Source organism: Fusarium musae, chromosome 1 (genome assembly GCF_019915245.1).
Source record: "Fusarium musae strain F31 chromosome 1, whole genome shotgun sequence".
Classification (NCBI taxonomy): domain Eukaryota; kingdom Fungi; phylum Ascomycota; class Sordariomycetes; order Hypocreales; family Nectriaceae; genus Fusarium; species Fusarium musae.
Window position 1 is genome coordinate 4796269 of NC_058387.1, and position 26174 is coordinate 4822442.

The 26174-nt window shown below is 48.6% G+C and overlaps 5 protein-coding genes across 5 annotated transcripts; 1 reads left to right on the plus strand and 4 right to left on the minus strand.

The window, feature by feature from the left end:
* Nucleotides 1-178: 178 nt before the first annotated feature.
* J7337_001431 (uncharacterized protein) lies at nucleotides 179-2196 on the minus strand (the record flags this gene model as incomplete). The annotated part of the gene is made up of 3 exons (XM_044819172.1): nucleotides 179-263; nucleotides 320-1320; nucleotides 2077-2196. The coding sequence occupies 3 exons, from the start codon at nucleotides 2194-2196 to the stop codon at nucleotides 179-181; spliced, it is 1206 nt and encodes a 401-aa protein (XP_044686874.1).
* Nucleotides 2197-3417: 1221 nt separating this feature from the next.
* On the minus strand, nucleotides 3418-5244 carry J7337_001432 (uncharacterized protein; the record flags this gene model as incomplete). The annotated part of the gene is made up of 1 exon (XM_044819173.1): nucleotides 3418-5244. The coding sequence occupies one exon, from the start codon at nucleotides 5242-5244 to the stop codon at nucleotides 3418-3420; it is 1827 nt and encodes a 608-aa protein (XP_044686875.1).
* Nucleotides 5245-7957: 2713 nt separating this feature from the next.
* On the minus strand, nucleotides 7958-9818 carry J7337_001433 (uncharacterized protein; the record flags this gene model as incomplete). Its single annotated transcript, XM_044819174.1, has 2 exons — nucleotides 7958-8079; nucleotides 8132-9818. 2 exons carry the CDS (start codon nucleotides 9816-9818, stop codon nucleotides 7958-7960), a joined length of 1809 nt encoding a protein of 602 aa, XP_044686876.1.
* An 873-nt stretch (nucleotides 9819-10691) lies between these two features.
* On the plus strand, nucleotides 10692-13066 carry J7337_001434 (uncharacterized protein; the record flags this gene model as incomplete). Its single annotated transcript, XM_044819175.1, has 3 exons — nucleotides 10692-11112; nucleotides 11161-12091; nucleotides 12145-13066. The coding sequence occupies 3 exons, from the start codon at nucleotides 10692-10694 to the stop codon at nucleotides 13064-13066; spliced, it is 2274 nt and encodes a 757-aa protein (XP_044686877.1).
* Nucleotides 13067-14653: 1587 nt separating this feature from the next.
* On the minus strand, nucleotides 14654-17202 carry J7337_001435 (uncharacterized protein; the record flags this gene model as incomplete). Its single annotated transcript, XM_044819176.1, has 4 exons — nucleotides 14654-14755; nucleotides 14817-14997; nucleotides 15064-16062; nucleotides 16415-17202. The coding sequence occupies 4 exons, from the start codon at nucleotides 17200-17202 to the stop codon at nucleotides 14654-14656; spliced, it is 2070 nt and encodes a 689-aa protein (XP_044686878.1).
* Nucleotides 17203-26174: the final 8972 nt, after the last annotated feature.

Here is a 26174-nt window from a genome sequence, read left to right on the forward strand (position 1 = left end):
TTTTCTTCACCGCAAGTACACATGACCCGCGACCGTCTTCATAAATTTTTGCTGTTGCAATCAACCGAATAGCTTTGTCCCTCGTTGGCTTTGTTTTGATGTTGTTTCCCAACACCCCGCCGCCGATCTGGCCGCAAGGTCCAAAACCCCGTCGCTTTCCAAGCGAGTCGGTCTGAAATCACCACTCATATTCACCAGTAGCCTTGTGAAACACATATTCCTTGCCGTTGACGGTCAGAACTCCATCCTTGAGAGTGCACTTCCTGTAGTTGTGGTTAATAAACGGAAAAAAATTACTCCAAGTCATGCTCGAGTTTACGTTGGAACGTACCACTTGTTCTTGACCCGCTGAACCTTGTCGTACATGCACAGCATGATATTGCCAAGCCCCTCGTCATCAACATCATCGTCGTCTCGGTCCTCTTCTGGGTCATCGAGGTCAGAGTTGATGGCATCTTCATCATCTTCGTCGTCGTCATCACCTCCGTCGTATGCGGCAGGTTGCTTGCCCTTGATCTTGCGTGATGTCGAGACCGAAGAAGTTCGAGTTGCCTCTTTCAAAGGAAGCATCAGACCGCCGCCCTCCATGCTCTTGGCCTTGGCAAGGATTTTCTCATGCAGCATACGGTCAATCTCAACTCGCCCGAGTTCATGCAAATTGCCATCAGCAGCTCGTTGCATGAGTACACCATCAAATTCTTCCAGATCGCCAGCGCCATCAGTCTGACCGTTTTGAATGTGGGGCTGACCGTTGGCCGGGTGTTGCGGTTGCTGTTGGGCAGTTGCGGCGGCCATTTGCTGACGATATATCTGCTGCTGCTGGTGTTGTTGCTGGGTCAGGCCGGGCTGTGGCTGCTGATGTGGCTGCGGTAGAGCCGGTTGTTGCTGGTTCTGCTGAGAGTGGCCTTGTTGCTGGTGAAGGGCGTTGATAGAGCTGGCGGCTCGCTGTCCATACTGAGCCTGCAATTGCTGAGCGGCACGATTGGCAGCTACATTGTTGTCATTCATGTTGATGTTGGTGTTGTTATTGTACTGTTGGTAGGTCATCGTATTATCCTGTAAGCCGGGTTCCTGCTTGATAGGTACGTGAGGCTCGGTCTTGATATTGTTACCTTCGGGCTTGATACCATTCTGCACCTGGGGTTGGGCCATTCCCGGTAAAGAAAGACCAGTTGGGTTGCTTAGCTGAGGCGAGAATTGAGCTTGAGCATGAGTCTGAGCTGGTGGAACGGCAGCTGGCGGAGCTTGTGGGGGGGGGTCAGGCTTGGGGTCCCAAGGGAACTGGGCGACATGAAGCTGAGTGAGCTTTTGCTGCCATCCCTGGTTTTGAAGCCATGTTAGCCGTTTTCTACATCAAGTATCCATCAAACAAAAGAACCAGATTCGGGTTAATCATGGCACGAGCCTATCAACGGCCTGTGTGCTTAAGCCGCATGTCGCAGCTCACTGGTGAAGCAGTGAAAGAACAGGCTCAATTAGAGACAAGACGTGCAAAGTAAGTTTGGATGTGATCAGAAAAACGGAGAGAATGGGCAGCCAAATTGGTGGGTGGGCAAGGGGTGAGGCAGTGCAAGTGTACGACAGGCGTGTTGTGGTGGTGATAGGATGATTTGGCGTGTACAAGTGGGTATGAGATGATGGAGGAGACACAGTTCGAGCGAGCCAATAAAAGCAGCGGGTGTCGGCGGAAGGAGTCACAAGGTAAGTGGCAGTCGCAGCAGGGGGCTATGGGCTTAAAAGACCCAAATAGTGCTGTATCGCCCCCTCGCCCTCCCCGTAACCCGCCATCTCCCACTGCCCCCCCCCTCGCAATACTGCCTGCGATGCGCTCCGCTTCGACCAGGAGTCGATCTTCAGCTCTAGAGGTCATCTCGAAAGAGAGTGCTGCTACTTGACAGAACCTGCTGTCTTTGGTCACGCCATATTCCTGGAATATGATAGTGTGCGGAGTTGAAACAAATCGACACTCGTCTTTGTTGATGCCATAGGCTTCTCTCACCCATTCTTTTGTGATTCCCGAGAATCAACGAGAATTGCAGGCAAAACACGAAACTCGACGAAAAGTATATCTCTTACCTGTCGCAGCTCCTCTAGCACTGATTCTTCAACGCCACTCTCCTCGAAATCAACTCGCGAACTATTGACGACCTCGTCAATGATAGCTTGGTAGACGTTTCCAACGGCCGGGTTCGACATGATTTTATGAACGTAGTCCGGTCGGTGGGTTTGATTAGGATATGCGAAGAGGTGGATCCTCAACTGTTGAAGTCGCTGAGATGGCGTCGTCAAGCAGGTGTGCTCCGATCGCAGTTCTTTATACACGGATGACCTTGGCTCTGGGGAACGCAAGGTGCAGCTCGCTATAAGCAGCGCAATCCTGTTCTTCAGAAGAGACCTGAAAGGGGCCTACTGAGGAAAAGATATTGTAGTGCGAATGTTGTTGCTGAGGTGTTTGAGAAATGCGCTTGATGTCGATAGCCGTAAATTCGGCAATTAGCCACGGCGATGCGATGCGCCTAGCTAGGGGAGGCTCTTAGATGACGAAAGAATTGATTTCAACTGCAATGCGAAGCAAAGATGCTTCCAACGAAAGATCAGGAGAAGCAAGAGACAAATCAAAATCAATTAATTTACTGCGTCACACGGATGCAAAACACCGAAGAGGGAGGGTCTTGTACCAGGTCGGGGTGTTGTGCGGCTTTGTGATGTGATGTGCAGTGGGGAGAGTTGGTAGCCTCTGGGAGATTTCTGTTTCATCAACTGCTAGCTATCTTAGGCTGACTCAGCACTCCAATTCTAACCCCAGCGGCCACTGGACTTTCCAGTCCACTGAGAGGCTCCGCTCACAGGGCTGATTGAGAACGAACGTAACGCAGATAGGTACCTCACAGTTTATCAGTCATTGTGGGAGCTTCTGGGTAAAAGCTTTTATCGGGGGGAAATGATCGTATTTTCATTCATCACCTGTGTTCGCGGCCTAAAGCTTAACCTTATAAGCGGCAGTCATCCCATAGTGACCTACCTCATTGCGACCCATCTCTCTATCATTGTCACAGCTCAGATGATATCAAATTCGTAGGTAGTCCTCGGAAAGGAAGTGGATTGGAACAACTGGGATGTAAAAATTAATACTAAGTTCAGGCTTCACTAGACTGAAGCTGGTCTAAGATTTCTTTCACTTATAGATAATGTCTCCTTCACTCCAGCTACATCCTCAGTGATCTTTAGCCTCAAACGCAAACCTCAGCGAGATATCAGGAGTGCCATGTAACATATATCATTCACCCGGCCTTGTATTCACTGCTTTCTCCATCTTTGGAAACTCAACTACTCCCTATCGCTCCCTTACTTGATAGATTGTTCATCTGTTTTTCATACTCATTTATATGTTATGTATGTGTCTGACATCGCCGTCTATCATGCCACCAGTCGTCTCAGTGGGTGTGCCTCAGTATTAAATACATATTCGTCCAAACTGATCAGCTCTGGGTCACTGAAAATGAGATAAAAGTACTTGAGGGTTTCACCCATCCAGAAAGACTCCATCGAGTCCACAGCGCGGGGTTTCTCCTCTGTAACAGTAATATCCCACACAGCGGTATTGGCCAGCTCTGTCTTAGTCACTTCTTCAATCGATTTGAACATAGTCCAGGCGTGCTCGGTATACTCGTTCTCGCCGGTGACCCGATACATCATGAAAACACTCTCAATGGCTTCTGGGCGCAGGATATATCGGCGATCGGGAATATGAGTAAACCCGCCGGGCAGATGCTCGTCTTTGATAATAGCATCCGCCTGTGCTGTCTCGCCTTCCTTGATCTTTGCCTGCTTAAGGACACCTTCTTTCCACAGCTTTTCGTCCCATGGGCAATGCTCCTTGGAGTCACAGGGAACCATGTAGAAGGTCTCAGGCATGATGCCATGAGGAAATGCTTCATAGGTGTAGATGCAGCCATTGGTAAGTTTGGCTGCAGTGTCAACGTCCTGCTGGCGGTTGAAGAGTCGTCCACCCAATGCCAGCATGCCTCCAAGAAAACAGACTAGATGCTGCCCCTGGCTCTCAAGTTCCAACTGTATCTTTCCACCTTTGTCTTTGGCATGGACTTGTCCAGATATGAGAATATCTTTGTTCTCAGGCGTCATCGGTCGAAACAAATTGTGTTCTAATGCTGCATCCACGGCCTTCTCATACATGGTCTGATAAACAGGCAGTTGTCCACCTGTTAGTGCAGCCATCTTGGGCAGGTATTCGTAAACGCTGTCGGCCATTGCACCTAGGGTGAAAACCGATCCTTGGTTAAAGATCTGGCTCTTTGCATCCACAATCAGAGGCCACTGTCCAGGGAGCATGGTCGAATCTTGCTGTGCCGCCAGGAGATCCATGATAGTCTGTGAGGCGTCAAACCACTTGGCATCTCCCGTGAGTTGCGAGAGGCGTGTAAGCTCAATACACAAGCTTCCAATCTCTGCAACGAGGACACCGGCGCCGGCAATCTGATTTTTGCCCTCGCCGGCAGCGTGAAAGTTCCAACGTAAGACAGGCATGTGGTTGGGTGTGTCAAAGGCCTTGTAAATCATTTCACCAACCTGAACTGCCTTACGAAGCAAACGCATATCCTCACTAAGCTCAAAGGCGGCAAGAAAGCCACCGAGATAACGGATAGTAGTCTCAAAGATATTGACTTCCTTGAGATCTGTGGCTGTGAAATCAATCTTGTCGACTGCATCCACGGCTTCGTAGAATTCTTGGTGCATATCCATGATCCAAAGGGTATCAAGGGAGTCAACGAGAGTAGCGGCCCAGCCGCCGAATGGATTTGCCTGGCCAGCCGAGACGGGGCTGAGCTCGTCTGCCATCCAGGCATGCTTTCTGTAAGAATTCCAACATCTTGTGAAGGTCGCCTTGACAGCTTGTTGACGCTCGCGTCGCAGTTCAGCAGTACTAATGGAGAATTCAGGGAACGTGGCTTGGACCTTGGGATAGGTGACAGGAGGAGAAGTGGGCAGTGGTTGGAAGGCGGAGTGAGGATAGTTGACTTTGACGGTGTTCCAGTAATAGTTGTCATCCTGGTCTTGCCTCCACAGCGAAGTCTTTACGGGCCAGCCGTGCTTCTGGTTGTGGTTGTAAGGGCCGTGTCCATATCGGGGTCCAACGTATTCAGGGGCCCTACCAGCCCAATAGCAGAAGAGGATCACTGTCGACAGGCCGCAAACTAAAACGAGACCTCGACTGCGGAGGAGCATGGTTAGAAATATGGGCCCGTACCGCGTTGAGCGTCGAGAGGAACAGAGAAAAATGGTTTCGAGATGTTGCAAAGAGAGTTGTCTCTCTCCTCTTTCTTTGGTGAGGTAAGGGAGAGGTAGAGATACCTAAGGGGAACTAATCTTATCCAAGGCCCTTTGTCTTACCTTATCTTTGATTTGACGCGCTGAGGTTGGTAATAAAACAGCTTGGCATTTGTACCATGCAATTGGCCCCGCCAAGCAATGGCGGTATGTATCTTATACCTTGATTCAGGTAGAGGGTACCTTGCTTTATTAAGGTAGCTCGGCGAATTTCGACCAAATGTGAGCGACACTACCAGAAGGACCAACACACAGTTAATGTGTATTTGAACACTGTATGTTCCACGCTGAAATCACTTCTTAATACAGTGTCGATTGTTTAAGCGCCCGATGAACATCATCCACAAAATCAACTCAGAATGAAACTGGTTCAGCACACTATATGATACTCTTATTGAAATTCTCTCCGCTACAAGACTGTAAAATACTTTTCTGAAAAGTGGGTTCTGTTGCTCTACTTCTGCTGTGGTTCAAATGTGACTCTGCTGTTCCTGGCAGGATCTTTTGTCGTTTTTCTCTTCACATTCTTCCATAGTGAGGCGTGCCAAATTCTCTCTTCATCCGGTATTTACTATTACCTTTTACGACCTCTTTCTCGATGGAACCAGAGACATGTGATAATCCTCGGCAGTGTTCATGGAGCTTGACAGCCCTTGTTCGGGTAACACGACACTTCGATCTGCATGACGTCCATCGGGGCGAACAAAGAAGAGCTTAGCAGGGGGGCTCGCTACGTGAGCCGTAGTATAAGACCGACCTGGCGGAGGAACTTGTAAACCCTTAGCCATCCATCTATCTTCCAGGCCTCAAGGGTCAAGATGAATTGTTGAATCATTTCATGAATTATACACATTCTAGGCCTAAAACTTCGAGGCATGAGCTGCACGATAGTAGTCCTCAAACTTATCATTAACATATAATATGGTGACAAAGAAACTTCAGGGGCTAGTTGCATTTCATCGTAAACATATATTATCCATCATTCTCTTGCACAGTGTAACGGAACTCCTGTGGTGCTTGACATTATAAAGCTGGATGTAATTCATGTCAGCTGACATGACTAAGAAGTACACCAGCTCAAGAATGAATAACAGTGTCTGATGACATTGAGTTGCGGATTCCGTCATGCCATCTTGAGCTACCAGCAAATGCGAGACTCAACTCAGCAGAAGACCCAGCTACAGAGCTGTCCGTTCTACGTGTAGTCACTCCAATATGACCCAGAAGTTGTTCGAAGCTGCCATGCCTCTTTCGTCTGACACTCAGGCAAATGTCCTTAGCACTTGATTCTTTCACTACTTGATTTGAGATAAGAAAATGTCTATAGATTACTGCTTCTGCGTTTTTTACAATCAGCAGAGCGTATGGCTCTTCTTAGCTGCTAACCTTTATGCTTGATTAATTTGTGACAATATGGGTAGAACTGTTCGGCCAGATGTGACAACGAGTACACCCTCGTCAAAGGTACTAAAGAATACAGTACCTATAGCGGTAAACTGGTAAATGCGTAGGTGTTTTTGATCCCAGACGTGCCGCTTGGACCCTATTTGAGGGACACGCTTGCTGGCGGATCCTTGTTTGACATCCTCCATCTCACTATTTTGGGTAAGGTATACTTGTTTGAACAAGCTACAGCATGGACCTGCCCGTATGAGCTATCCGTACTATAGTGCCCCTTGGGACAAGCCATAGGTGGTGTATGAAGCGTCTCACTATATAAAAATATAGATATAAGGCATAAATGCTTGAAAACATACAGACTTGGAAATAGAAACCACACTGCTACGATAGTTCTCAATGATTACCAGCACGATAGAGATTAAAAGATGATTCTCGTGAGCAATAAGAAGGAAATCACTCACCTAATCCCACATATTTGGAAAGTTGCCGTAATCATCATCTACCGCTTAGTGAGATTTTGGAAGAATCTCGACGGCACATGTTATCCAGCTAGTAAGAAGGAGAGACTTTGAAGGTGTTGTGACAGGAAAAGCAACGAGGTCTCTTGGTACTGGTTAAGACAACTGGATGAGAGGAGGATTGACTGGATCAGTGATGACTTGCCTAATGACTTGACGGGACTAGGGTTGAAGCTACCAGTAGGTACCTTATATTTGGAACTCACATAAACATGGCCTTTAGTGTAACATACTGCGCTTTTATGCAAGACATTCAGCTACGTATAGTGAGCGCCTAGGGACTTACTTATCACATGATCAAATTGGCTGTGTACGACGACAGTCAGAAGAGTATCTGACGTTCAACGATTTAAATAATGCTCATGGCATCTTAATTTCATTTTGATTTCATCCCAATTCCAATTCCTATCCGATCACTATGCATAAAAGCAGATCCCAAACACCCCTAATAATTAATACAGGAAGTCCACTATCCAGGCGACTTCATACTCAGAACTTCCAAGACCGTTATGATGCAATGATGCGTCTATCGTAATTTCATGACCATTCCGTTTCGTTTGTCTCAGCGTGGAGAAGCACTTTCATACCACGAGCAGAAGGGCAGGCGGGACACCCCAACTCCGTGCTTCAAATACAGAGACCCAGATACTAGGGAAAGGTCATACCTACCGTGATCCAGTGGATACTGGCACTTATCGGATGGTCATCTGCTTGGCCATAGAGGCCTTGCTCGACGCGCCAGAGGCACCAATGCCGGCGGTGGCACCGGCCTTCTTCTCAAAGATCTTCCAGAACTTGAGACTCTCGTCAGCAGCTAGGGGGTTTGTTAGCATACTGCTAGTTACCGTTTGAGCGTGTGGACTTACCAGCTGTCGCAAGCATCTGGCCGTCAGGGCTCAGGCAGCTGTGCAGGACTCGGCTCTCGTGGGCGGGGATCTCAACAGTACGGACCAGGGTGGGGTAGCTCCAGATGCTAAGAGAGTTGTCAGGGAAACCGCTTGAGCTGACGATCTCGCGATGGTGGGGACTCCAGCGAAGAGAAGTGACTTGAGAACCGGTGTCGATGCTGTTGACGCGAGCACCCGAGGTGGAATTCCAGAAGTGAATGTGACGGTCGTAAGAGCCGCCACCAGTAGCGAGGAGGTTCATGTTCCAAGGGCACCAAGAGAGGGCCTTGACAGCAGCCTTGTGGTTGGTCTTGGTGAACTTAGGAACGGACAGAGATCGGGCGTCCCAAATGGAGACAAGGTTGTCGTTGCCGCCAGTAGCGAGCTGTGCGCCATCATAGCGCCACTCAAGGCCGCAGACCTCGGATGTATGGGAGACGAGCTCAGCAACTTTGTGCTCGGCAATGCGAACGTCGTGGTTGTAGACAAGACCGCTACGAGCACCAGTAGAGAGAAGGTGCTTGTTCCATCCCATGACACCAACACGTGTATCATGGCCGAACATGCTTCGAATCTTCTGGCCCTCTGCAACGTCCCAGATCTGGACCTCGCCAGTTCCCATGCCAACACTGACATAGGCGCCATCACCAGACCACTTGACGCTGCTGACATATGTATCAGGAGTGGTCTCAAGGAGACAGCTAACGCTACCTTCATCGGCAGACCAGACGTAGACATTGCGCTCGAGACCGATAGCAACCTGGTTACCAGAGCTCCAGTCGAGAAGGTTGAGGTAGTAGTCATCCACCAGGCCAGGAGCATCAAGGACACGCTCAGGGGCAGTAGCAATGCGGCGGCGGAGCTGGGCCGAGCTGGAAGTAGTAGACTTGAGGGGGCGGTTATACTGTTGTCGCAGGTCAATTGGCTTGGAAGACTCCGGGGCAGCAGGCTTGAACTCGAGGATGCGAGTGTTTAGGCTGACACCACAGGCGTTGGCAAGAGAATCTTGGTAAGCCACGGTGTTGGGGGAGGGTCGAGAATAGTTGTCAGGCTCATCATCGTTGATGTTGAGGCTCTCGAGAGCAGCCAGGGCTTCGTCAGCAGCAGTAGATAGGACAGTAGAGCTCTCGGAGCTGCTGCTCTTTGGGCGTTGCCTATCGGCGAGGTCGAGCTTGCCAGAACCAGCGTTGGAAATGGCAGAGCTTGCGCCACGGTTGGGGATAAACCGGTCGCCACCATAGTTCAGAGTAGTCTTAGCAGTTTTGGAGCGGAGGCTCTTCTTGGACTTTGTGCTTGAAGGGGTCTTGGTGGTGTTGCCAGTGCCAGTGAGAGTAAAATCAGAGACGCCAAGCTCAAGAGCCTTCCGGGGAGTCTGAACTCCACGGGCGATGTTGGACTTGGGGGAGTCACGGTGAGAGGATTTTGTAGTGGATCGAGCAAGGTGAGACATGAGGTTGCCGCCATATGTAGAGCGCCCGGATGGTCTAAACTCGTTGCTAGACTGTCTTTCAGGGGTAAATGGGGAAGAGTTCAGGTTGACGGGAACGTTCGTGGTGGATGACTGTTGGCGGGGAGAGGGAGTCAAAGGCATGCGCCCACCAGCGGTGCGCGCTGAGAAAAGTCCCTTATGGGACTTTACAGGCGTCGACAACGCTACAGAAGCCATTATGAATTTTGTGATATGATGACCTGTGTATCAAACTAGGTAGAGATGGTCGAAGAGCGTGTAAGTGGAGCTCTAGACGAGTGACCAAAGCTGGACAGTATATCGAGCCTTGATGCTATCGAATGACGTCCAATGAAGGGCTCCTAGTAATTAGTATACCTGTTCTGAGATCAATGATTGATGAAAATCGAGGCTGTCTTCACAAAGATATAACAACGAAGTTGAGGGGGCGATCAAATAGCCTTGGCGATAGGATCTAGCAAGCTTTGATGTTTCTTGTAAGAAGCGTTTCAAGAGAGGTTGACAGAATAGCACTGGGCTATAGCAAAGAATCAAGGTGATTGAGGAGGGGAGCGAGTTGTAGATGGTGATCATGAAGGGAGAATCATTCACAAGCTGGAGCTCATGACAGTTACCTTTTATTTACTTATGCCCCTCCGAGCTTCTGGCCGGGCAACCATTAAACCTGTAGTCGGACCTGAGTTGCTCCCGTTCCGCGACCCTGCCAACGAAGACGAGCCAATTAGATTACGCAAACATTGCGCCTCATCAGCCTCATCCTTGCCTGGCGCGAATGACCAAATTTCTCTTAGTACGGAGTAGACGCGGCTCCAAAAGGCCAGGGGGACATTTTCTCTTTGTCTGTTGCATCACCGGCCGCATATAACACCATCCACTCTTACATCCACTTTCTTCACCGACCCGACAGACGGCTCAACCGCGAGAACGTGACTTTGTTCATTGTTTGTAGTCGCTTCTTGAGCTCAGCCTCTATCCCTCTTTTTCTCCGACCATCCAGTTTCAACGGAAGCACAACGTTGTGAAATGTTCTGCCAACGCCACTGATCGCTCGTCGAATTTACAATTTAAGCCATGGCTCAACCTTCAACCCCCGGACAATCTATCTTTGGCGGGCCTACCCCTGTCGTCGGAACAACACAAGCCTTGGGTGCTGTCAGCCAGACTCCGTCGACCTCAAATTCGCTGCAACCGGCGCCGACGCCGCCTTCGGCCACTTCGTCGTCTAACAATACCTATATCATGCCAAATTCCCCTGCAAAGGGTCGCAGCGTCGCTGATGGATACCGACCCAAAGTCACCCGCACGCTAGGCCAGAGACCCGCTTGCCTAGTAAATGCTTCAGTGACGTATTGTGGGAATAATCAAATATATGCTTTTGGAGGATTCGACCAATATACCGATGAAGTTTATAATCACGTGCTGAGGCTGGACCTCGTCAGCCATCAATGGAGTCTTGTCGACAACTATGGTGATATTCCAGGAGTTCGGATGGGTAAGCCACGCGGGAAACCACCACACCACAGCTGCTAACATTGTCCAGGACATACTGCGACCTTGTATCAGGGAAACAAACTCTTAGTCTTTGGCGGCGAGAACGAACATCGAACATACCTCTCGGACCTTATTGTCTTTGACCTCAAGACTGCCCACTGGACTCAGCCACAAGTCTCAGGCCCGATCCCGAAAGGTAGAGCGAGACATGCTGCTGTCTTACATGAGGACAAGCTCTTCATCATTGGTGGCATAACTGGTCAGAACAACTATGTGTTGGATGACATTTGTTACCTCGATTTGAAGACTTTTACCTGGTCCAAGTCTTGGCGCTTTGTTGGTCGTTTCGACCACTCGGCTTATATCTGGGGCGACCGAGTTTGGGTATTTGGAGGTCTGAGCGAGGACATGGACAAGATCAGCGATCTGTGGTGGTTAGATCTGAAAGGGAATCCGCAATTCGATTCTCGACCTCAAATAGGTATCTTCGATCGAGGTTCACTGTCTACTCGAGCTAGTAGCTCTCCCCGACCTCCATACACCATGGCCCAGGCTCCTGTCGTAGGGGCTTCTGGCTACGCCGCCAACTCTCGCACAGCTCAGGTCAACCCACCTTCAATTCAAATGAAGACATACGCACCTGTGGCCCCGGGGTCTATATCTGCTCTCAAATTCATGTCTGGTCCCTCAATTCCCTCTCAGGGCTCTGGTCTTCACTTTCATGCCTACTCTTCGGGTACTCTTCTCGATTTTGTCACACCTGCGGCGACTCTTACATCGAGAGAATGTTCTTTATCAGCCCTGGACCTTGGCACGCTTCGCTGGACGAAGCTTGCCGGAGGGCGGGAGATTTTTAAAGCGGGTTACAGGTGGCATTACTGCTGTATGAATGAGGATGGCACCAAATCCTGGTTACTAGGATGTCCAACTGACCCTGCTCCGGGCGACATAGGGCCCAATGGCTATGAAGAATATCTTAGGTAAGGCCGGTTTTGTTCCAAAACTTGATGCTGTGGCTGACATGATTTGACAGCGATATTATGGAAATTGACCTGCGACGATATGGCTTCCTAGGCGATAATTTGACACCAGAACCAAGGGTAGAGTCAAGGCCATCTGCTATGACAAGAGCCGTGGATCAACCTTCTAAAGGATTAGGTTCAGATCTAGCAAAGCTCTTCAACCAGCCACCTGAGACAGGCAGCGGAACTGATTTTGTCGTTACTGCGCTGGCTGGTGATTACGATGACGATGAGGCTCTGAGCTCTGGTCTGATTCGAAATGATGAGACAACACCGCGGAATGAGAGCTGGCTCTCAGCAGACGCGCCGACATCACAACCTATTCATGTCCACAAGCTCATTCTCCAAGCGCGTTGGCCACACTTTGCGCGTCTTTACAACGCCCAGATGGCTGAGTTTCACACCAAAAAGATGCACATCCCCGAGCCTTACAGTGTAGTCAAGGCCTTCCTCTACTATCTATACACAGATAGCATCCGTGGTACCTCGGACAACGATAGTGACGCAACCACGGCGCTCTCTGATGTGGCTGGCCTTCTGGTAATGTCCAACATCTACAATATCCCTCATCTTCGCCTGCTCTGTGTCAACAGACTTGCTAAAGAACTCGATGTCGACCATGCTTGTATCATATGGTACTGTGCAGGGCTCGCTAATGAAGAGTGGTTACGCAAGCGTGCCGCAGGATTCTGTATGACCCACTGGGGACGTATCGTCCGGACCCAGGGCTTCCTTCGTTTGCCGCGCACTGCACTCGTCGAGCTTTCGCAAGAAATCGACATGGAAGGACGTATCATCGGCGGAGAAGAACTCGAATGGAGTGGCATGAACGATAACATTGGACACGATGCTCGTAAGGGGAGCATAAGCAGTAACCAGACCCACATGATCGAGTCTGAAGCCGATGACGACGATGGCATGGAGATGACATGAAGTAGTTAACATGTACAATTGCTGTTATCTTGGTGGCTGGCCCACGGATTCTTATTTTGTACCTTGCGAATCTCGGCAACTTCTTCATACTCATAAAGTTACCGATTTGCTCGATGCCAGAAGGCATCTGCCCTCTTTCTGGTCCTGCTTTCATTACCTACATCAAGTCCACCTGGCCTTTCTGCTTCGCATTCGTCTGCAGGATGGCCGGCAAGAAACATAGTGGCACTTCAGGAAATGTTTCCTAAGTATAGGGCCGCATGTCATGCATCTGCGTTGTGCAATGCCTATATTATAGTGCTTCTGTCCATAGGGACGTAAATGACTGTTGCTTCCTATTCCTTGTTCAAGTTGGCTTGTTACGCATTGCGAGGTGTTTTGTATCTGCACAGCGAACTACTAAGTTATGAGCCTATGGTCTTGTAAAATCAGATAGATATGTCAAATACACGATACCCTTTGGCCCTGTTTACTCTGTCCTATCTCAACTCATAGATTTGTCTCCCCGACCCCCACCTCTTCAAGAGATCAAGCGTGGCAACCTTTCGGTGTCCACTAAGTACGTCTGACGGAGTTCGACCGGTTGATAGTTCTTATTTCAATATAGGCCGTGATGCCGATGTTCGAGAAAGGAATCACTTGGTCAAGACACTATTGCAGCAAAGAGCAATTAGAACCATCGACTAGCAGCATCAGCATGTCCTTGATTTCTTCTACTAAGTTGTACTCGATCACATCTTAGATTTGGTGCTGGAATCTCAAAAACAATACTATTCGCTTGAAGGGCACGCGAAGCTGTCCGGTCTATAACCTCACTTTTCATTGTTCGACCGACTCCAGCCATCCTCGCTTTTAATATAATGTCAGCACAAGATGATGGCAATTGCTTTACCAACAATAGTCAACTGAACAACAGTAGTAGCCAAAAACAAGTGTGTTCATGCATCGCCGTCTCAAACAAAACAAAAAGGAAGACCACCCAAATTTCCAGGGCACTATGCAAAAGCCATCTTTCCCAACCTAACGTCTAAGGGCCCCTTATCAACTTTTAATAATAATACCAGAAAGCAATGAAAAGAAGAAGAAAAATTACCCATTTCCGCGTGCCAGGCCAGCCAGCATATCAGCACAGGCGTCTGAGTCGAATTAGACATCGAGAATCAATGGATCCAGCTAACGCGTACCCAACCACGAGACTTTCCAACACATGATATGTCCTTCTTAAGTGATAAAACAGTTGCAGAAACTGGGGACAAGCCCTGAACTTTTGCCCGCGGTTGGATAGGAGAGTTAGAAAAGTGGTGTGCCTTTCCCCATTGGTTGAGTTGACGCCGTCTCATTACGGATCGTTAACGCCGAAGTAAGATGTTGAAAAGTTCGGGTACAAGACAGAAGGCAGTGTCTAGGAGGGGTATTGGCGACAAAGAGATACTGATAGTGCATATAGGCTCAATATGGTATGCCGGAAAGAGTCGAGAGTTCGTACCAGATTGCACTGGATTCATCTGGAATCCCAGGCGTCACTCGGAAACGTAGTAGTTTCACTTCCTTTAGCGCTCTCACTCAAAGTCTTGTCATCGTGCTGTACTATTGCATCATCTGATCTTCTCCTATTCCCGGCAAGTTCATACCTGCTGCAAGAGCCTGAAGCTTGAAGTCAGGATTGCAGGGAAGGGAATGAGCCTTATGCTGTCGGAAAATGTTAGCATGTAATGGATTTTAAAAGCTAGAATTTCGTGAGGAAACTTACGTATTTCAGTCCATTCAAGTTTTTATATCGTTTGCCGCATGTTTCACAACTAAAAGGCTTCTCCTTCTCCATTCCCAATGTTCCGGGGTAAGGGGCACTTGTCTCTGGGTTGACGATGGAAAAGGTACCGTCTCCATTCTCGTGAAGCTGTTGGGTTTGATGGCCGTGAGTTTTGTGGTATCTGGAAACAAGTTAGCAAGCAAATTCAGGATCGAGTTACAATCGAACGCCATGAGTAAGAACTTACTTCAGACCGTTCTGATTTTTGTACGCCTTCTCGCAGCCAATAACTGGGCATTTGAACGGCTTGTGCTCTTCAGGCATCATCATGCTCTGTAGTCGCTGCATAAGAAGCTTGTTGGCCTGTGGATCGTTCAACTGGCTTTGGTTAATGCCTAGCTGTTGCAATTGTGCCTGGATGGAACGGTTGGCAGCAGGGAAAGCACCAGTGGAGCTGAAAAGGTGTTTGCCGGGGTCGTTTATGCAAAAGTTCGAATCACTATTATTCTGGTTTCCGCCAAAGTTCATATCGCCGATATCGTTCGTGTTGCCACCCATAGGCATACCTGGTAGGTCTTCCTCCATATCGACTTGCTGAGTATGTGGTACCTGTCCTTGGGTCGTAAGAGTAGGTGTATTGACGGAAGAGACTGTGGGGTTGTTCTGTAAGCCAAAGCTAGCCGCAGCGGGAGTAGGTGGCTGAGAGGTCCGTAGGCCCTGTGTAAGACCAGAGGTGTTCATATTCAGCTCGGGTCTCTGCTGCTGACCAAAAAGTTGTCTCGTTTGGGACATTCGCTGGCTATCGTCCATCTCCATCGTACCAACAGCATCGTCCATTTCCATATCTGCGACAGCATCCATCTCATCATTCAGGTTTGACGCAATTGCAGAACCTCCGTGCGTATCATGGGGCGTCTGTTGGCCGCGGGTATGCTGTCCAAGTTGGTTCGTTGCAAGGGAACTGCCGCCTGGCGCTGCCGACCCAGCTCGAGACATCGACATCCGAGGGGCGCTAGGCAGCCCCAACTGAGAGAATTGAGAAAAGGCGTTATTTCGGGCTGGGTTCGGGCTGGGTTGCGTATGGGCTTCTTCGTAATGTTGCAGCAAGTCGTGGAGATTAGGCAGGATCTTGCCACAGCAGGTGAAATCTCGCATGAAGTTGGCCTCCAACTTGGGGAGATAGGAAGATGAGTGAAAGGAAGGAGACTGGTGAGTTCCGAAAGGCGACGTGCCTGCCATCATAATACTATAGAGCCACGATGTTAGTAAATTGTAACCTCAAGTGCGATGAAGAATCGGGCATGATCCATTTCTGACGCATGTGGGCTGTCGCAGGGCAAGAATGGGGCCCGAAGCTTAGAGACGGCTTGCGACAATACATGATCAGTCATCTTCGCAAGCGATGATAGTTGCAGACAAGCTGAGGTTTCATGCAATGAACCGTTTCGCTTTGATCAAGCGGAACAAGGTTGAGCTCAAAGCAAGCAAAATAAGCATTGTGACAGAGAATTGACCGCTCAGGCAGGGTGCCAAAGCGAGGGTAATGTTTCAAGAGCAGAGTGATGATGAGGATAAAAGTATGCAGTGAGGTGACTTACTCGTCTCTAACAAAACTACCAAAAGACATGCCTCCCCAGCTCATGCCACCTCCCATAAGGCTGCCAGCAAGAGACTCTCTTCTATTGCGGTTCGCATTATCACCACGGTTGGGATTGTTCATTGATATGGGCTTAGGGCCAGCGCTGACAAATGAGTCCCGGCGGCCCATAGAAGGGTCGAGGGATGGCCCGGTAGTCATGGTGATTTTGGTGTCTTCAAGAGGTGTAGAGTCGAACGGCTGAATGACAATGTCGCGGTTGTTGATGCGAATGTTGGTATCAACGATTTGGAACTCTTCGGTGAGGTCGAAGGAAGTGTTGGTGGGAATACAAGGATCAAAGTCGCCGATGGAGAGTTGGGGGGCAGCAGCTTTAGCGGTAGTAATAGTACTCGACAGCACCGAGGCAGCGGCTGGAACAACGGATTTAGAAGCAAAGTTAGCGTGAGCGCCAGGCAGAAAATGGCCCGTGGTAGGGGTCTCGGGCTGGGGCGACGGCGACTGCGTCAGCGAGCTCGAGCCCGAGTTGATGAGCGACCCTGGAGAGTCAGGGCTATCAGCAACGGCGGCGGCGAAGTGGGCATGGGCGCCGCTCGAGTCACAGGCATGGTCGTTGCTGTTGGCGTTGGCGGTGGCGGCGGAGTCTGCGGACGAGGGGGCGAGACCTGATGAGCGAATGGCGCTCGTAGGATCCCGCATCCTGGTACTATTGGTGGAGGTAGATGCACGCGGCTCGGTTCCCACAGTGTCGCCTGGCTTCTGGAACAAGCTGCCGAACAACTTCCCCATGTCGAATGAAATATGAAGGGTAAATCTGATGATATCAAAGTACTGTGATGTTTCTGATATGAAGGTGGAGAGAAGTGTAGCGGGAGTATCGACAAAAACTGGGAGGACCCGAAGGTTGAGAGATAGAGATAGCGAGGCAGCCTGAAAAGGCCCTACCTTTCTAAGTAAGCTGGCCTCAGGGGGCAAGAAAACACCGAACCTTGATACAAGGTGTCAAAATCAACTTGGCAAAGAGAAACCCAAACTTAGGCTAAGTTGACCTAAGTATTTTTATCACTTAGGGTCAAGGTCCTGAGTTTTCTTTCCTCCCCTAGGCTGGGTGAAGACAACAGCAGGAGGTACGCCCTGTGTAGGTTGGTGTCATCCACCTGCCAATACCAAGAAAGTACCTGAGGTGACCACGAGATGGCAGAAGAGATCCAGGTACCGATGTCCAATCCCACCAGGTCAGGTCAGGAAAGGTGCTATTCCCAGGTGAATCTGTGTTGTGGACGGTTTCGTCCAAGACGGGATGGGTTAGACTGTGCTTGGCGTGATGCTGTCCAGGGATCCCAGTCACTCACTAACCGCTGTATGGGTTTTAGTGCGTGCTGTTCTGGGTTCTTTGGTGGGATTATGATAAATCGACCAACAAGCTTGTTTGAGGGGCAGAATATGTACTTCTGGTACTCCAAATAGGTGAGAAGGTTTGTAGTGATCGAAGGGCAAGCAATTTGGGTTTCGGGATGTCTCTCCGCCTGAAAGGTTGTGAAATAGAAGTGCCTGTCCGCGCCCCGGCGCGGGATGAGTCTTTGGTAGACTTTTAGCGGTCAACCCAGGTAACCTATGCGAGTACTCCCACGCAGCCACGCATCGATGATTACTCTTTTTTGAGGCTTCTGGGTAGCAGATGGGCCAAGTGTGGTGTTATGTGTACCGCGAACGAGGTTCTCAAATGGGAGTCAAATTCTACTTGGGGAAACCTTAATGTTGACTCAGGCCGCGTCGCTGCGACCTATCCGATGAAGAGTTGTTGGAGGGATAAGTCGATGACAACTTAATAACGTACAAGCATTTTCTGTGTGAAGTAATTACTGATGGTTCAGTTACTTCGGGGGGGTGTCGAAAAGGTGATCTGACAGGCAGTGCCAGCGAAAGCACTACTGCAAAATGATCAGTTTGAAGGGTTGGGATGGACGGGTGGGTGATGTGTAGATGATGTGAAAAGGATATCAACATGAACCCAGACTGTCAATGAAATTGAGCAGAAAATGAACTCAGCGGTATGCCTACAGATATGGAAAGTGAACAGTGGTTAGTCTTAATAAATTACCACAACTTAGGCATCTCCTCGATCGGATGCTCTATAATATACCATCATATCGTTACATACTCAAGATTCGAAAGAGATATGACGAAGATACGATGGGCCAACTCTCAGATGCCCACACAACCACTACGCCTCTAGTAAAAGTGACTTGCCGCAACCTTTTTCCTAGTACAGATAAGAGATGATCAAGGGACTATCGCCAAGTCCTTGGTTGAGTTTCTCCAGCAGACGCTTAGGTTCCAGACTTGTAGTTGATACTACCTACTGGGATGATTCATACCATATGACGATGTACTTAACTCACGCATGTCTGAGCCGATGAACGGTTGATATATGACACTATTTGATGCTGTTCTCGATCATCTTTACCTTTTTTGAGCTTATAAAGTTCTCGCGGCGACGAGGGCGGGAGCCTGATAAGTCCCTTAGAGTAAAGGTAAAGAGCAAGTGATGATGATGCAAGGTTCATGGTATTTGAATCGCGAAACGAAACATGACAGCCAATCAGTAGAATCAAGGATCAGGGGTTCACAAAGGGCGAGGGGGAATTACCGAGAATGAACAAAAAGCATCAGCTGGTGTGGGGGCTCCAACGTAGGCAGTTGAGGCCAACGCACACGACAAACACTATATTCCTATGCGGTGTCTCCTCAACCCCCTTTGTCCAACAATATGATTGCCTAATTCACCTCGGCCTGAATAGAATTATATTTGTAGTGTTTCTCTTACACTGGAAGAGTCTATCCGGGTTGGAAAGGTGCGGCACAACAGGCGAGTAGCGAGTGCATCTGCTGGATTAAAGCTGTCCTGCAAACGAAAATGGCAACATGTATGGATATTATGGAAAATCTATGTATATTACTGTATTAGTTTTGAATCATCTACGGAATTGCTTGACACTTGAGAAGCATAATCTATGCCGTCTTTCACAACCCCAAAGAGGCCGAGTTACACGACAACGTCTTGTTATACATGGATGCTGCCTACGTACCTTAAAGCTACTAGGTACTCAGGGTGCCAAGTCGAGGCTCAACAAATGGTACAGTACATATGGGCCACTAGTCCCTTGACCCACGAGTCCCAGCTATCCCCTAGACGGTCCTACGGCGTCAGATAAGTAATCAAGATCGACAACGGAATTGGATAATATTCCGGTGCCGATCCATCTAATAAGAGAATTAAGAAGAGTGGAAAAATGGGGTGATTATTCATCTGACGCCGTAGGACCGTCTAGGGGATACCTGGTCCTACCGTTACAACGCTGCTCAACACTACATATTCGGGCCTCAAGACGCTAATGCGTATGAACCTGTTCGAGGACTAGATCCCAGCTTACGAGTTGTATGAGATTCATGTAGAAGCTGCGGCAACCGTGTCGATACACCGCAGGCCTTCCCAAGATCTCCAAGAAAAGCATGTCCTAGCCCAGAATAGCAAGAATCCAGTCCCAATTCCAAGTGCATTCTAGTGTCAATATCTCACAGAGAGGTGGATATGGCTATCAAGTCAATTCTGGTGTCAATTAAAGATGCGGAAGACAAGAGGGAAACGGTTCCCACTCATCCAGCCACAAAACGTGGCATATTAGTGCCCTTCCATGGATTATCACTGGTCTCAAATGCCGACCAAGACCTCGGTCTGTTAAGTTCATTACATTTAGACACTCAATCAATGCCAGACTTTCCTGGTGGAGATGCCTACTGAGTTGGTTGGATCCACTCGTATTTTGCCAAGACAGAGTAAACTACGGATACGCATTTGCGAATAAGGCAGTTTTAGCGTCGTATCAAACTCTAGCAAAACTACGGAATATCGTGCTAGCTATTCTACTAGGTCGAGAGATTGCTAGGTCGCGTTGCGAAGCAAGATACCCGATCGCATCATGGGCCATCAGGAAAACGATTTCCATGCTCAATGATCAGCATCTGCAAACGTATAGCCACTGACATCTAGTCTAGACTCGTTTTAGTGTCACCCTTCCAAGACTGCAAGGCTGAACTGTAATACATGCAGATATGGAATTAACAGCGGACCAACACCTCCTAGTTTGAGCCATATCGGTCCCCCAGCGTTTCGCACAGGAAATCTCAGAGAGCGATAGAAGTCTACCAGAAGAAGGGTTTCGCGTCTGTGAAGCAATGGTAAACGGGCATTGAGACCACAAACGATCCTGATCTAGTCTGGGAGTTGGGATCCAAGACTTTTGGTGTGGCAGGTTACCACAGCTGTCAACCGTCAAGTTTGCATCTCAAGGACCAAGAAAATAGCTTGTACATTACATCAAGTGCTACACAGCTTACAGGGAAAATGATATCGACATACGAACATGCCCTTTTCGTTGGCTGAGAAGTGATCGCAAAGTTCCCTGCCTGTGCTCCTATGTTGCATTGCCCTGGGTTAACGGACTGTTGTCTTGAGTCAGGTAAGAAGATCGTGATCAGAAGAGATAATGGAGAAGAACTGCCGTCAGGGATAGAAACGGGACCTCACAAACAAATCGCGTCAGTGGATTCAACTCGCGTATCCATAATTGAGAAACTCCTCTCATTGAATATCGAGTTGTACGTATATCCACGGATGATCATCAGCCTTAAAGAGTTTGCTGCTAAATGCACGCTGTAAGCCTCCTCGAGATAAAGGTGCCATCCATGCTAGAGTACTTGGAAAGGTGGTTGCAATCTATGCCTAGATGCCGTGGGCGGAACCGCCCCCGAGGTGAACTACCTATTCGATCAAGGCAGTGAGATAGTCATTAATGACATCTGGCTAGCCGCTCGTTGGCTGATCATCTGATGGCTTCCCTTGGGCCATTTAACAACTCCAAAAATCACCACCTTTCGACTAGTGTAAAGTATTTACCTGATCAATGGGTGCAATTAGCTTTTGGAGGGGAATATCATTCCTGTTTTGGGTCGTGGTTTCACGACTCGAGTCGACCTGGACCGTGCAGAGTCTTTACGTCAGAGCATTCATGGGTTCTGTGAGAGGTACCAGGGGGAGCCAAGAATATTTGGAACCCTTGATATAGGTGATGAAAAGACTTTGACAAGCTTAGTATATGATACCAGGACTTTGGACCAGTGTATTTTGGCACCTGGTTCAGCTTTTAGAAGTTTTCTTGTTCCTCTAGGGGTGCATTAGGCCAAGCTCTGATATCCCGGCCGTGATATGGATGTAATTATGTATGTACGTTGTAGCGCAACGCTCTGATGCAACGTCAACGATCTAATTTCCGTTTACGCAAGTAATCACTGCACGTCTTTATGCGTCCTGTCAAAGCTAATGACTCTTGTCTGAGCTTGGACCGAAACGCCAACAACGTGGCATCAATGTGCTGTGGTGCTTGGTGACTTCTGACAGGTCAATGCCAATGCCAATGTCAATGCTTTCAGGGACAAACAGTCCCAATGTTAGATAGTCCCAATTGGATGGTAAGCGCGAGTCGAAAACGAGATCTCGTTACATTGTCATGAATCTGCGTCTCGGCAATGGCTTGGACGTGGGGATGTGATAGATCCTAAACTGGCTCCAATGCGAATGTTACAACGGTATTCACAACTAGGATCCAGGGTCGGCAGATAGATACGACGACGGTTGCGCCTTCCCTCATGGGAACATTCGAATCACGGGCATCACTGCTGCCTGTCTCAATTTCAGGAATAAGCCCAGGAAGGCCATCATCACATGAAGACGACCCATTTCCATCTCAACGCTTACAGAAGTTACCTTTAATATGGGTCTTTCCATCGATCTGTGAGCTCCAGCCTTACTCCATTCCTACATACGAAGGACTTAGGTAGACAAGAACTTTGCAACAATCGCCACTATAGAAGCTCTCCACAGAAGCTTTCCGTGGAAGCATCGCAGAATAGAATCTACAGACAAGCAATGTACCTGGACGGAGATTCGGTGGTTCGACGATGTACCGACATTCACGGAGTAAAATACGGAGTACGTTAGAACTTATATGCGCAGTTGATCTAATCCAATGAGATTCCAAGTGGTGTCGGGTATCAATCCAGCAATGGCCTGGTCCGGGAAACTGGTGCCGCTGTCAACCTTCAATGCTGTCAACCTAGTCCCGGCCGATCGCCCCCAAGTTGGCATTCTGCACAACAAAAGGCGCAGGTGGCTGGTGGTTCTTGCCCGTATTACAATGGCACAAAGATGTATTTTGACGACGCCGATTCCCTGAGGTACCTAGTTGTTCGAGAGGTACTGTATCTTAATCACTTTTCAAGGAGCGACGTCTGCCGAGGCCTCAATCTTGACTCAATCACAGCTGAAATCGACCCTGAGCGGATTCACTTGTTCTAGATCAGCGGCGTATACCGAGCTTCGAGTCAGATAATTAATTAAGACCGCCATATTTAGCTTTCTTTCTGACGAACTAAAAAAGGGTATCTTCGGCTCCTCTACATACAATCAATACTCCGTCCTACGACCGCCAAAAGGGCGACAATTCATTCGTTGAGCCGCTTAACCGAGCCCACATAGGCGCAGAACGCGATGTCTATCTAAGCGACTATTAGGTTCACTTGTGAATATCCCCGAGATCTCGTCGTGGGTTTTCAGCCGCGACCTATTTCACAAGTTAATGAAACTGTGTGAGCCCTCCCGCAAAAGCGATCTATCATCTCTTCCGCCGAGACCAATGACCTGTCCAGCCGAAGGTTGAAGGGGGCTAGCTCTTTTCGAACTGCCATTGGGTCAATCGCCTAAATTCCATTCCACAACGAAGTCTCAATTGTCAGCGGCATCGTAATCATCTTCGTTCTGATTCCTCGACATGTGAGGTAATAAAGCATGGCTGATGGGTCCTGACTAAAAAGGTCTTGAACTTGGCTTCCATGCAAGAATGCCTAAATGCTTTAGCTGACTTGAAAGGTTTAGCTCTAATATGTCTACTCTTCTGTTGCACTTGAGCAAATCCATTGAAAACACTGATCGTGTGATCCAAATACTACTACCTCTTGCGGAAGGGATTCCTTGTTGAGCATCGATCCGTAGACTTAGCTTTCGACCAAGGCATTCGTTCTTGCAGTTGAGTGACGGAAGTCAATCTCCACAGATCAGCATTCGAGCTCCAGTTCAATTCTAGATGCCGCAGAAAATCAGGATTCGACAGCAACGACTCAATTGAAGTGTTTGTCATTTTGTGTTTTGCATATACTGTTTCTTCGTCGTTCGGTACGGTATTCCCCTATCTTGCAATTATTTATTCTGCAATGTTGTATTTATAAATAGTGTTGATGCAGGTGATGAGGCTTTCTGCAACTTCGTACCCGTTGCAGATAGCAAATATGCTTAACTAGCTGACCAGAGAGCGAGTGATTGCTTCCAGGTGTAACCGACGTCATCGTCGGTTATTGCTCCATGTATGATTATCTGGGTGCAAGTCGATAACAGTTTGGCATCGTAATGATAGCCTCCCGAAATAATCGGGCTCCCGGAATTGCACCATGAATAACTGTGACGTCATTATAGTGCCCAAGGGGAATCTACAAGCTAAGGATATTCGTAGATCAACATTAGTACCTAGGAGCTTTTCAAGCAAGTCGATACGATACCGGCAGGCGATCATGTGCATCAGGATATATCGGTCCCAGACCTGACTAACGAGGGGTCACATTAATCGCACGAGTCGGTATGTCGAATTGCCATTATTGCTGCACAATGCAACTGTCCATCCTGGTCAGCTCGAGTAGCGTGGCTTGGTGATCTACTGGGGGCGGCTAGTTGTGATGCCGTGCATCCAAGCGAGGTGAGGTAGTAGGCGGGAGGCTTTGGATGGAGGTGTTAGTGTTCCTTCAGTCTTTCAGATAAGATCGGATCACAAACACCAGCATCGCAGATCTTACCCGAAGAAAGGCTGCCGAGGTCAAGAGAGGGTGTATGCCGAAGGAGCCTTGTCTGAAGCTACAGTCATATCCTTCTTTGGTACATTGATCAAAGATTCTGGATCATCTCATCATATAGAACGCACAATGTGGTATTGGCCTCTTTTTGAAGGGTATGAGGGTCGTTCTGGTCTCTCTCTTCAGCCGCAGAGGTCTTGGGTTTGACCAAAGTCATCATCGAATTCGAAGCCATCAAAAATACACTGGCTGCAGAAAGTATTTATCTCTAGCCACGTTAGCGCTGGACAGGTGTATGGCCCTTATTGAGCTCAATGCAGTGGTCTGGTCTTGACGCAATAGTATAAAAGTATAATCCTCTGGTTCGGGTCCGATCACGAGGCCTATTCTATCTTGAACCGATATGATTCACCAATACACGAGAGTGACATGGAGTCCGGTCTACCAATGACAGATGTGCAAATGTGGGTGGTAAGCACTTATTGTGTTGAGTGTGCGAGTATGGGTTAGTCCTAAGCCGCTTGAGTTGCTATCGTGTCCATGGTAAGGCCAGATTTGTCCTTTTCTTCTGTCTCCTTCCATAAATATACTACCAAAGTTTACTCAGTTGTATGATATTATGGAGTTATTATGAGTGTTTCAATGCTATCCGACGACGGATGATTGTTGAGAATTTGTCGATAAACGGGTAGAGCATTGCGCAGGCACAAGATAGTAAGCTTGACTATGGCTGGTTCTCAGAACTTCTGGTCCGCATATTTATCATGTATTCATAAAAAATGAATCATATTATCGAGGTGCATGGACTAGAAATGAGACAATTGACGCGGGCAACATGTGAATAGTCTCATTCTTGACTTGTATGATATTGAGAGGTTCGAGTATGCTGCATGTAAAGCCCACCTCATTCGAAAAAATCGACAGATGCTTGGCTGTTTTGGATAAACTAGATGGGGTGCACTGCATTCACCGAGATAACTTCGTTTGCTCGACTGACTATCGTTCGAGAGTCGACACATCAGCTTTGCACTCTACCTCGAGACTGTGGAATTACAAACTGGTCCCGGGTAGGTAAGTCAAAGCAGCATAGCCGTTACCAGCCAATAATCATACCTGACCAAGGGTTGGCAATGATCAAAGGGTTCATCATTCCCGGAACATTCCCCATGTCAGGCCATGAGGTGTTTCGTTTCTCGGGGCGCTCCGACCTGACTTGCCATGAAGCGATACATGAGGCGAGATAAATCCAGATGAGGATCTAGACGGCGACCTCACATAAACATTCCGAATTATGAACGCCGATGGCCCGTGGAACCTGGCATAGCCCAACGACCCGAGAGTTAGCGAAAACCAAAGTCGTTGCTTACCGGTAGAGGGACTCCAACGGTGATGCCGAGATGCCAACTGCGGGTACCTACTCCGTATTGATTGAATCACCTACGGAGTACTCTGTAGAAGTCCCCTGATTCACTGTGCAGGTGGAACTTTAGCGCCATGAGATCGGATTGAGCGCGGCATCGCGTTTACCCAGTTGAACATACTGGATACCATGCCGCTTTCACCGCAGAACGCCGCCATCACTGCCACTGCTCTCGAATCTTGTTACGGCGTTCTGCGGCATAATCGAGCCTTACTTTATATTTAAGATACTATGTGCTGCCACGCCCATTCTGGAATTTTCGCGGGCGATATAGGGACATGAACCGCTGGAGCTGGAGAGCGAGTGGTCGGCCGTCCATCCGGTTTACCATCTGTCATGGCTCTGTTGGAAAGACGCTTCGATGACGGCATGTTTTGCATTACAA